The following is a 13,081-nucleotide window of genomic DNA, read 5'->3' as shown; positions in this document are numbered from 1 at the left end:
TTCTACACAGGAATCCTATTTAAATCTAAATACATACATTTGGAATTATACTAATATAAAAGAACAAAATCATTATTTTACAGTCTTAGGTTGTATTTTGCAGAACATAAAATTACATAGATAGTATGTGAAGTTTATCTTAACTGTTGGCATTTTTGTCATTTGACTGCATTATTTTTATAATGATCCCATGAGGTCTAAAATGTCATAGTAAGCCTCTAAAGTACTTGTATCACACAAGCAGTAGATATTTAATAAGTGTTTTTTGTTGATGATTAAAATATGCTTTAAGAGGAATTTTCATTTCTGTTATGTGTGGAATTAGTAAAGACAATCCTATAAATCAGTGAGATTTCTCTATTTAATTTAAAGTGAGGATAACATTTTATTCTGTAAAATGAAAGTAATTGCCTCTAATTATCATATTCAATGCTATTAGTGTCTTCTAAAAATGTTTACCTTATCAAAATCATATTGTCTCCATTTTATAGAAAAAACTATAACAAATCCTGAGAAAGTATTTATGATGAACATCTTCAAGGCTACACAGTGACTTCTGACCTAATGAGGGTTAATCTTAGATTTTAAGGAACACAGATTTTTGAATTAGAAGGATCCTTAAAAAACACAGATTTTTGAATTAGAAGGATCCCAATCTGAATGCCTCATTTTGTACATGAGGAAAATGAAGAGAGATGTTATAGGCTAATAAGTGGCAGATAAAATAGTCCTTATGATTCACAAATACAAGTATAATTTATTGTTTCAAGAATATTCTTAGTTATTTTCAAAGTAAAATTTACATGGAGTATATCACCTTGTATTCCTTCATAAGTGTATTTTATCATCGATCACCAAGGGTGGTGATTTTACTTGCCTTGGCTGTATTTAGAAAGGTTTCTGGATTGTTGACATTGTTTATCCATGTCATAGTATTTGAGATATAAAATATACAACCCATGCCTATTTGCTGCATCTTAATAGGACAAAAAAGATGCAAAGTTTCACTCTGAAATAATTTATGGACTTTTATATTGCATAAATGTGTATTTTCATGTTTCCCAAATAGCTTATAAAGCACCATCAACAACCTCCCATTATTCTCCCTCCAACATATAGGATATACAAGGGGAAGATAGTACTCCTTTTTTACATGTAAACCAAATGACCAAAAAAGCCTTAAAATATCTTAAGCCCCAATCCACTACTACTGCTCAATCTAGGGGTTCGTATCATCTCTAGAATGTCACTACGCATCCATACAATAGATATTTTGCTAAATGTACTAATATACCAAATCCAAAATATTTCATCTCTTCAAAATGAAGCAGGAATTTAGAAATAATAATGCGACACCTATATGACCCATCCAACCAATGACTTCATGATGTCTTTCTTTATGGAGAGTAGTGTCTTTGTTCCCAAAACATTACCAGCACAAGGTAGAAAAAAAAAATTTTTAACTTGAAATACTTCAAACAAAATATCATCCTGGGAATATATGAATGTCTTTTTATTATGCAAATAATGGACTTTTCTTATTACTAAGGACACTCCAATCAAATAAACATTTTCTTGTACATACCATATTCATAGAAGCATCTTCATATTTTATACAGTTATTTATCAAAGTATCACAATTTTTTCTTCTGTATGCTCACCTGATCAGAAAAGAAGTCACTGTTATCTTCCAGGTATTTACTGAAAGGGTTGGGCTCATAGACTTCCTCCTCTTTTTTCAGTAATATTTTGGATTTTACAGGTACTGGGCGAATTACTCCAGGCTTAGTCTTCATGAATGTTAAATAAAATTTTAAAAAATAAAGAAATAAGTGCCATTAAAATGAATGAATATGTGTACTGTTAAGTCATCCAAATGTTCTCACAAAAATTTTTAATTTTTTAAATTTTAAAATCATTTTACCAATACATAAAAGCAGCCTAGAAATCAAATGATTTTCACCAAGGTAACTTTAAAGTTAACTGTTACAGCAATTAATTAATATCTACTATCCCAATGTTCAAAATGCAAAAACCTTCCTCATTTATCTAGCCAAATGTGTTCCTATATCCTCACTGGTCATTCAGTCAATAAATATTTCATTTAACAGATATTTATGGAGAGTGTCCTTAATGGCAGGCAGCTTTCTCATTCTGGGCATGGTAGGAGAGATGAATTTGGCACAAGCCACCAAGCCTTTAAGAATTTATTTTTCTGGAGACCAACTCCCATGCCCCAACATCCACAGAACTGGCCCCCAGAAACCATGTTTGTACTAAGTCTGATGAAACCAGGGATGGCCTTCTGACCTAAGGTGGGGGGGTTAGAGTAAGACTTTCTCTTCCAAGAATGTGGAATAGGAATTCAGACCGCTCTGCAATTACTCGGGAAGATTGAAATTATAATACGTCAATTTGCAAGCTATGGGAAAGCCTCAATTTGCCATAAAAAGCAGATCAGATGAGATCAAGAAAGAGAGCAAAGTGCATGGGGAGCCTAGGGAGGAGAGACACTCAGGGGCTTTCCAGAATGGAATTCTAAAACATTCCTGGCGCCCCGCTGATTTTTCGTTTCCTGAAGCTCCCTAAGAATTTCCTTATCCTTCACACAAGATTTCCTTCTTTTTTAAAACTTACAACTTCTGTAACTTGCAACCAAAAGAGTTTTACCTAATGGACTAGTCATTCAAGACTCATAAACTTGTACCCAGTGTCAGTTTGATGAGAAAGAGAGAGAGAGAAATCTACTTTAAGGCAATTTCAGAGTGATGTTTCACAAACACCAAAATCTCGTTACACTGTAAAATGTCACAAAATGATTGATAAGTTTACAAAAATACCCCAAACAAGAATTCAATAAAAAGTTGTGACACTTTTCCTGGTTAAGCATTCTGCCGCAATCATTCTTCTCAACCCCATTTCCTTTCAGAAAATAGTAAATTAGTTCTCCTCAGTAAATGCTGATACTCACAACTTAAGCCTTAAGGGACTACATCTATCTCTCTGCTCTATAAACCACCTGATATATTTTGAGGCTTGAATAAATGCTACTCTGCAATACTTTCTTCAATCGGTATTTTCCCAGTTGTCTTTCATATTTATGCCAACTGGGGAAGTAAAGAGTGAGAGAAGTCTCTATCATCCCCAGGCTAAGAAATATCTCCTACTTAAGAAACTCTTATTTCTCTCAAGAGGGAAAAATGAGCAAGTAACATCCAATTATGTATTAAGTGGCAGAGTTGAGTATACATATGAGAGCAGTATCCCTCCAGTAAACTCAACACAAGAACAAAGCGTAGGCAGCTACTGATTTCTATAACCATCTATAATAAGGGAGATGCCTGATATTTGGGTCATGATCCTAAGTTGTCCAGATTTCCTGTCTCTGTTTTCCACTTGACTTCCTGTTTCATTTCCCTTTCCGTCCCCTACTCCTGTACCACCTTCTTCTCTCCGCTCCTTTGTGTGGTAGGAAATCAATACAGCTCTAGTACCGTGGGCCTACCAGGTTTTAAAACCAACATGGAGCTTTAGGAACTAAGTTTGGTGGCAGTATGCAAAAAGATGAAAGCAGAGAGGAGAAGTCTGACTCAGAGCACTTGATATGCTAAGAATCCCTCTGCCAGAGCAACATGGCTACCTGACTGATTGTATTGCCAGCAGACTGATGATTTGGGTTATCCTCCCCTGGAGACTTTCACTCAGATCTTCTCTCCTGGGAGAGAGACCCTAGGTTTTTGTCCCTAGGCTTGGTCTACCTGAAGTCTCTGAGTCTCCCTCATTCTAGTTTGCCCAGTTGGCCTTGGTATAGTTGCCCTAATTCTTACACTGTATTTATCTCCTCTTCCTCCAGTCCTATTTTTTCTCCCACACCTTCACTTGTTGTTACTCAGTAGTATTTTATAGACATGGAAGCCAAATTACGCACAAGAAGACTAGGCATAGTTTGCCTTTGACATGTTCCTATTTCCCATTCTATGAACTTGAGCCATAACCTCCACACCTAACTATTTCTCAGTATTTAGTCAGTATGGTCAAGTTGGAAATTAAACACTAGTGGTCCCATTCTGAACCTCACACATGCTCCATATACCATGGTACATTGACAAATCACGTTTGTGGCAACCTCTACACCTTGCTCACACCATTTCACTTGCTTTGAAATCAACTTCAAAATCCTTGAAGATTCATTGCAGATAATGACACCATCATTCTCCTGTAGATCCAGATTCTATATCTTATCTAAATGCCATCAGGCTTTATAGTCTCTATTGTAGGTAGATTATCTCATCAATTCCCTATAAACAACCCTGTGAGAGGCTTAGAGAGAATAAGTCACATGCCAAAGCCAAACAGTTAATATAGGAAGAAGTCAACATTTAAATCCAGTGCGGATCCAATCATCGAGTCCATGATTTTAACTACTCCTATGCCTGCTGCAGAGACAGACAAACAACAGACAGAAATTTAAAATCATTTTTAAATACCCACCTCTATAATGTCCTCTGTCCAATCAATAACAAAGCCCTATTATTTTTATATTTGTGATTCTTTTTAAATTCATTGCTTCTGCTTTCTTTCTTTCCTTTTTTGTAATTTTTTTTCAGTTTTCCAAGATTCATTGTTTATGCACCCACACCCAGTGCTCCATGCAATATGTGCCCTCCTTAATACCCACCACCAGGCTCACCCAACCCCCACCACCTCCCTTCCAAAACCCTCAGTTATTTCTCAGAGTCCACAGTCTCTCATGGCTCATCTCCCCCTCCGATTTCCCCCAACTCACTTCTCCTCTCCAATTCCCAGTGTCCTCCGTGTTATGTTTTATTTCTAATGCCCATTGCCACATCCTTGATGTTGGCCTTTGCTACTTCATTCAGTATCAATTTACCTTTTTTTTTTATTAGTCTTACTCAATCCAGTTTTTCTTTCCCTTAGCATGGCATAAATGTTCCTGCAAAAGAGCACTCCTAAAACACTGTAGGATGTGAAGTTTTCCTATTTGATATACACATCCACAAATCTTCCCTTCACTTCTATACATTCACATATACACCCTACATCATATCCTTTATCATAAAGGGCTCTGTGGTTTGCATGGCCAAGACATCAAAATTTGTACTGATGTCTCTCTCCAGACTTGGTTAAAAATACACACAAATAAACGGCATGATGTTGCTGGGAGGAGAGCAACCGGGATACAGATTTTAATTTTTGCAGTAGTGTTAATAGACTGTATGACCTTGAAAAAGCTGTTCAACCAGCCTGGACGTTCTGCTAAAGGATTATAATTGTCCATGATTAGGTCCTTTTATAATGAATAATGGCACATTTTATTATTTATATTCCTTTCCTCTCAGGTATCAGACCACATAGAGTTTTTACATAAGTCTTGTTTCTGCATATTAAAATCCATCCCCCAAACAAGGGTCCCAAGGTGTCTTTTAGAACATCTATAAAATAGCCTAAGTAAAGCAACTGGTGCTGTTGCTGGTACATGCAAGTCTCCCCTGGAATATTAGTTAACTTGCTCTCTGCTCTTCCAAATTCCCGTTACTAATGTCAAGCAGTTATGTAATCTACACTTGTTGAAGACTAAATTGCAACACAGAGTAAACTAATGGATCTATCCAAATAAGATGTCTTTTAGCACCTTGCCGCTCCGAATGGGCTATGTAAACCAGTACCATCAGTGTCATTTGAGAACCTGTTAGAAGTGCCAGATCTCAGGCCCTACCCCAGACCTACTGAATCATAATCCGAGTTTTCACAAAATCCCTAGGTGATTCATGTGCACTCAACTAGAACTCTTTCCATTTAAACGCTGTGCCGCCCGCCTAAAGATAGATCTTCCTTGGTCTGCCATTTTAGAGACATCTGTTCAACCTTGAGCTTCTGCCTCCAGACTAAAAGAGAGGCTTTAGAAGAGACTGTCTATTATTGGTTTCTAATCTACATTGCATCCTTGCACACACCCACTGATATTTTCAAACTTGAAGTAGACCTTTGTTCTCTAATTCTGGTAAAACTAATTGGCTAGGTTTGTGTACAAACAAAAACAAAGGAAATTAGATGAATCAAGTTAGAAGAGTCTGTTAAAGTGAGCTCCTGTAAGACTGTCATTGCAGCAACAAAACTAGCCCCAACTGGCTCTTCTTTCATTTTTATCTGCTATGGTATCCATAGATCCAGCTAGATTCATGACTAATACACACAAATGTTATTCTTATGAGGCCAGGAAAAGCAACTCCCTAATTTTCTTACCAGCCTAAATGGAGAAATAAAAACAGGCAATGACTCCCACAGTTAACACAAAAAAAGCACAGAAAGAATAACAAAAAGTTTCTCTAAATGCCAAATTTCAATTCATCATGATGAACCTGCTGAGAACTGACCTACACAGGATGTAAGCCATCTGTGAAGTGACCCAAAGACAAAATAACCATTGTTTTGGATCTCTGAAGCACATGTCTACAGACACTCTCTGGAGTGATTTTGCCAATTGGACCTCTTCTATGTCAGGAACTATAGTGTCTATAACCCTTGTTCTCAGACAGCTGGCCATTCAGTTCAGTACACCACAGAATAATCACACTAGGAGTCAAGTCATGTCACATGAACCCTCTCAGAGCTCTCTAATGCCTCACTTTCTCACTTAGAGTGAAAGCCAAAACCTTTGTCATGCCTGTGAGGTAATGCCTACCAAGTGCTAACTGACCTAATCTTTCTGATGCCTAAGGAGCCTCTCCCTTCTCCATCTTATCTGCTGCTACTGTCCCTCTCACCCCCTCATGCTCTCCATCCTAGCACAGACACCATGATGCTCTGTCTTCTGAGAGTTTGCACTTGGGCTCTTTACTTTTTCCAGAAGTCATTTCTCCCAAGAATGCTGACATCCCCTTACCTCCCTTATTTTTTTTCCATAGAACTTATCACAATCTGACATTTGTTTATGTGTTTATTGTTGTTGTTGTTGTTGTTTTCTCCACTAGAATATAAGCTTTGTGAGGCCAGAGATGATGACTTTGCTCACTGTTGTATTTCCAACACGCAGAACTGTGTCTGGATCCTAGATGGTGCTAAATAAATAACTGAAGAATGAATAAATTAATTGACAGGCAGAAGCAGCCCAGGATGCTGGCTATTATCCAATATGGAGACCTCAAGGAGTGTTGCTTGCCAGCTTGGTGTCCCCCATCACTTTTTCTGGATTAATATTTTTATTTGGGTATAACCCAAGAAGAGAGAACTCTTCAGGATAGAAGATCCATACTGTCTTTTCCCAAGAGAGAACCAGAAGAAGGAAAGTGGGTTAGTGAGTTCCACCCTTAGAGGTGAGAGTAGAGGCTGAAATTCCCATCTCTGATGGATATAAGAATTCAAAGCCAGGGATCAGTTCTTTAGGGACTTACAAGATTTTAAACTTCTCCATTAAAAAAAAAAAAAAAAAGTTGTTGTTGCTCCACTTATTTGCTTATGGTGATAAGCAATAAATTTTTAATACCAAAAGACAATGATATCATCTTTTTTTGGAGAATTTAAGAGTGGGGTGGGACTAAAGATATCACATTTAAACCTACTGCTAATCTTGAGGGAGAAAATGTCCAAGAGCATATGTAGTCCCTAGAGGCTGGTGGTAGGTTTTAATGGCCCACACAGGGCACTGGTCTGAGGCTGCTATTAATTTGTGTTTATAACTCAATGAGCATACACTTATGCTTGAAGAGTACTACTCAGGGTCACCATAAAAATAAATATTGCTCCTGTCCTTTGGAACTTACAATCATAATTCTATGACAAGTTGGTACTGTCTCTGGCTGGAGACCAAAGTTGAAAATTAACTGCCAGCACTGACCTAGAGAATCCATTATCAATATCTTAAAATAATGGCTGCTGAGAGCAACCTCATTCTTAAGTTAGTAACTGCAACTAGTGGACTGTTTTTAATTGCCTTTAATGACAGTCATAAGCTCCGCAGTGGTTGTGATGAGGGAAGAAAAGAAATAAAGAACAAGGTGTCAGTGTTCATGGATTTATTTTTATCATTTTAAAGAAATAAAATGTAAAATAAAAAAGCAAGAAAGTAATAAAACACTGGATATAGAAACCTCGGTGAGCTTGGCTAGGAGTTCTACTAATCTGGTGGATCAAAGAGCTTGCGAAAGTACCACCGTGTTTCTTTTACCCATTTGCTTCAGTTTGGTCTTTAGTCCCCAGTGTTTTATGTATATACATATATATTTTAGAATTTCTGTAGCAACAAGCTCATAGAAACTCAAAAACATTCTACCAGTCAAGACTGTTGACAAAAGCAGTATGCTCTAAATTATTTAGCTTACTCATTCCTTCAATTAATAAACCTTTATTAGCTTTCTTTCTTTCTCAACAAACAATGTTATATAGTTGAAGCAAATATGTAAGCATTTTTCCCCTCCAATAAATATCTCATATTTCAAAACACTCTAGTGCAGAGCAAAGTTGCCAAGATTGAGGAGGAAAAAAACAAATTTTTATACCACCCATTAGCTATGGGATGGCTGCAATATGCATGACAGAACTTTGTAAGGGAGAAACAACATAGAATGAATGTGAAAGGGGAAAAAAAACTTTCCTTTTTCCTATTTTTGCATTTATAATATAGAATATCGATGCTAAATGATCTGCACCATCCAGGAAAGTACCTACCTGATATGCTTTAAAAAAAAAATTACAGTTACTATGATAGCTGTATAAAAACAAATATATGGAAGCCCCCTGGGTGGTTAAGTCAGTTAAGCTGCTGCCTTCAGCTCAGGTCATGATCCCAGGGTCCTGGGATCAAGTCCCTCATCAGGCTCCCTGCTCAGTGGAGAGCCTGTCTCTCCCTCTCCCTCTGCAGGCTGCTCTGCCTACTTGTGCTCTCTCTATCTCTCTGTCAATTAAATAAATAAAATCTTAAAAAAATATATATGTAGTATTTCAATTCTTATAAACCACATCCCATAGCTCAAAAAATATTTGGTGGAACTTGTACAACACAGGTTGGCTGAATTGAAATATTTCGATGGTTAAAGAAAAGACAATAGGATGATTCAAACCTCAGGAGGCATATATGATGAATGCACATCCCATAGCTCAAAAAATATTTGGTGGAACGTGTACAACACAGGTTGGCTGAATTGAAATATTTCGATGGTTAAAGAAAAGACAATAGGATGATTCAAACCTCAGGAGGCATATATGATGAATGCAGTAGAACTTAAGTATGTTGTGTCAAGGAAAACTGGTCAAGGACAAACCACCCTTAAGCCTGAAGAAGACATCAATTCTACACAAAAGCTTTCAGGGCTGCATTTTCTGAACAACAGTGACCTCAAGGGCCCTCAGAAAGATGACTCAAGCCCCACTAAAGCAGGACACATCAGCTGGCATTCAGAACTGGGAACAAAGTATCTGAAAGCTTACCCACTCTTCTTTATAGTGTTCCAGTAAACTGCATTTCGCTTTTGCCTGTATGTAGCCATGTGGCTTATTTTTTTAATCTATTGTTTTGTCCTCTCCAGATTCAGTATTCCATCTCCCGCAACAATGAACATTTTGTAATGGCATTAAATACCAAATGCAAAAGCGAATGTCTTCTAAACAAGGTTCCCCCATCTACCCCCAAGGAAGACCAGTGCTTACCCATTTTGTTGAACCTCATCTATTTTCTCATCCAAAGAAGAGGCCCCACCAGCCTCTGTTAACATTGGGATGATTCAGTTCAGGAATTAGGAAAGCTCTGTGAAGGTACCACACCTAGATCCTAGATCCTTCCTTTTCTTTTGCTCCCCTTGTTATGTTAAGTATAGTACAATTCACAGGGGTGAAATCTCTACACCCAAATTCACCCTACCTATTCTCCTCCTCTTTCATAAGTGCATCTTTACAGGCTATGGGGAAATGCTAGCACCAGACCCACATGGGAGGTATCCAGCAAAGGTCATACTTCCGTAGAGGCCACATTTCCCAACTCCTTCATCAACCTTTTCTCATTCTTTTTTAATGATCTCAAGTCCATATGATTTTTTTGTTTTTTTTTGAAAGTCACACTAAACAAAAGTGACCACTACTGCTGTGGTGTTAGGCAATCTATTTAAACTGTGAACCTCTGTTTCTTTATCTGAAAAAAATCTTACCTCAGAGATCATTATTTCTGAGACAAAGACCAACAAACTGAAGTCATTTAAAATGGAGATAATCATCTCTGAGATAATATTTCAGAGATCATGTGTCCAATAATAACACCTCCCATTTGCACAAGTCTGTATTGGCAACTTCAGATCCTATGATACATGACACTTGCAATACCCCTATAGGTTGATCGAGTAATTATTCCAACCTCCCATTTTATGGATAAGTATTTCCAATACCCTCATCTCTTAAGTTCCTTTCCAGTTTTCACATCCTATGGTGGTGTCTAACAGCAAAAGAGAAACTGAAGCACAGATTGGTGAACTGGTATCACATGGAGGCCCAGATTTTTCTATTATCCTGAGCCCGATACTAAATAGTTTGGCTTCCAGAGTAAATGATGGAAATATCGTAAGAATAAGGGTCACGGTCATGTTTCTTTTGTTCTTTCAAATGTTGAACTGGAACAGTTGCAATGCTAACAAGCAAATGGTTTAGCCAAGTTGAAAAGAAGAAAGTATGAAAAGATTATATACCCTTAAAAAGCCAAATGTCAAAAGCAAAATGGTTTCTATATTAAGCTTGTGCTACTACAGTGATCTATCTTGGATTTTCACTTCAACCAATTTATTATATTTCTCCCCTAAAACAGGACTAAAATAATTTTAACTAACTGCTTATTTTACACAGAACAGAGTTTTTACGTATATAATTTAACTATAATCTATCATATGTCCTCAGTAATTTTTATGTGCTACACACACACACACACACACACACACACTATTTAACAAAAAGCAACATATAATGTCAGAATTACCTGTTATATGGCACCTATATGTATGTTATAAACATGTGCATACACATATATATACGTATACCTAGTTTCATTTTTCAAAGTTATTCTTACCCAAATTATTCAGAACTTAATCTTGAAGAGAGTTTGAGATGACAAATATTGGAAATTCATTCATAGAAGGGAAAAGTTATAATTTCATTCATATTTTATATTACTTATGAGCAAAAACATCATAAATCCTTAAAGAAGCATATGCCATACAGCTGTCCTTACTTACAATTATTTCTATTCCATTCCATTTCCCAGTAATGAAAAACAGGGTTAATGCCATGAAATAGAAGTCAAAGTGATAAAACTGAATAATTATATCAATCCAGATGTTCTTTTTTGTGTGTGATAAACTTGCTTGATAATAATCCCTTCACAAACCGACCTATATCTCAAGGGAATTTGAGGATTAAAACTTAATTTAAAACTTGGTTAAGATATTCCTTGAACTCTTTAGAGAAAAAGTCTAAAGCAAATGCAAAGAAATTATCATTAAAGTCAGTCAAAGCAATGCTTTGCATTTTTTCTCCCTAAAGAACACAAACTTAGAATTCACAGACTTACTTTATTAGGCAAGAAAAGGCTTATTTATTACATTTACAATGAGTTGATTTTAATATGTCTCTTCTTATGAAATCATTATATATATTTGCCTCTTTAAAATAGTTTCTTGGGGCACCTGGGTGGCTCAGTGGGTTAAAGCCTCTGCCTTCGGCTCGGGTCATGATCCCAGGGTCCTGGGATTGAGCCCCACATTGGGCTCTCTGCCCAGCGGAGAGCCTGCTTCTTTTCCTCTCTCTGTCTGCCTCTCTGCCTACTTGTGATCTCTGTCTGTCAAATAAATAAATAAAATCTTTAAAAATAAATAAATTAATTAAAATAAAATAAAATAGTTTCTTAAAATATTAAGCCAAGAACTGACTTGTATGTGTGTTTATATATATATATATATATATACATACATATATGTATGTTACTCATTGCTCTCAAGAAACAAGTATATCATTACTTTAAATATTAAAATGGTTATAGTAATATTTCCATATCTAAACTGGGAAATCATTAAACTTTATTTTTATTGCAGTGCTTGTTTCCATGGCTACTTCTTCACATCACTCTGTTGGTAATCATAGACTCACAGTGCCAAAGGGGCTTCGAAAGTATATAATAGAATATTCTCATTACTCATTTAGGAAACTGAGGATCAAACTTTCAGATTTGTGGCTTCCTCACTGCCAGCCCCATGTCTAGTGTCAGAACAGAAATAAAAAATGGTTCTTCTGGCCCCCATTCTAGCATTCTTTCACCTACACCATACTGCCAGGTACTATTCTAAATTAACACTAAAATTAGCACACCCACGTGCGCAAACACATCCCATATTATATCATATGTACAAACATCAACAAACTCATGTAGTTTGCTTAAATCATGCTATTTCATGAGTCAAACTATGCTTTTTATGTTTTTTTGTATTACAAATGAAAATATTTTGGCATGATAATGACAAGATGACTTGCTGGCTGTGGACCCCAAAACAATTGCTTAACAAGGGAAAAAATCAGTACTAAACAGTGATTTTTGTTTTCTTAACATCTCAAACTGCTTTACTACAAATTTTTCTAATTGTACTGAAGGTGACCATTGTTCAGGAACTTACAATTATAAATAATAAAAATTAAAAGATATAAAGAAAATCTTTAGTAATATCTATGCAACTTATTTCATGGTTTCAATTTGACAGCCACTGTAAGAATAGAAAATACAAAACACTATAAGGAAAAATAATTCTATGTAATCAAATTTTCATCTATAAATAACAGATTCTAGAGTCTACATCTGTGCTAACACAGTAGCCAGTAGCCCCTTATCAGGCTGATGAAATGTGGTTACTTTTTTTTTTTTTTTGGAATATGGTTATTCTGAACCAAGATGTGCTATAAATGGAAAATACACAGCATAGTTCAAAGACTTGGCCCCAAACAAGGAATGTAGAGTATCTCAAGTTTATACTGATTATATGTTTGAAAGAGGATTTACATATCATTACATAAAATATATCTTTGAAATTAACATTCCCTG

The 13,081-nt window shown here is 36.2% G+C and overlaps 1 protein-coding gene across 9 annotated transcripts in view; it reads right to left on the bottom strand.

The window, feature by feature from the left end:
* The window catches only part of MLIP (muscular LMNA interacting protein), a 254,404-nt gene that overhangs the window by 49,279 nt on the left and 192,044 nt on the right, over positions 1 to 13,081 (bottom strand). For all 9 annotated transcript variants that reach the window (XM_080805321.1, XM_080805322.1, XM_080805324.1 and 6 more), the window contains one exon: positions 1,662 to 1,790. In XM_080805321.1, the coding sequence (XP_080661447.1) occupies positions 1,662 to 1,790 (129 nt within the window). The remainder of the gene's footprint in view (positions 1 to 1,661; positions 1,791 to 13,081) is intronic.

Source organism: Martes martes (genome assembly GCF_963455335.1).
Source record: "Martes martes genome assembly, chromosome: 6".
Lineage (NCBI taxonomy): Eukaryota > Metazoa > Chordata > Mammalia > Carnivora > Mustelidae > Martes > Martes martes.
This window is presented reverse-complemented; position numbering and strand designations above follow the sequence as displayed.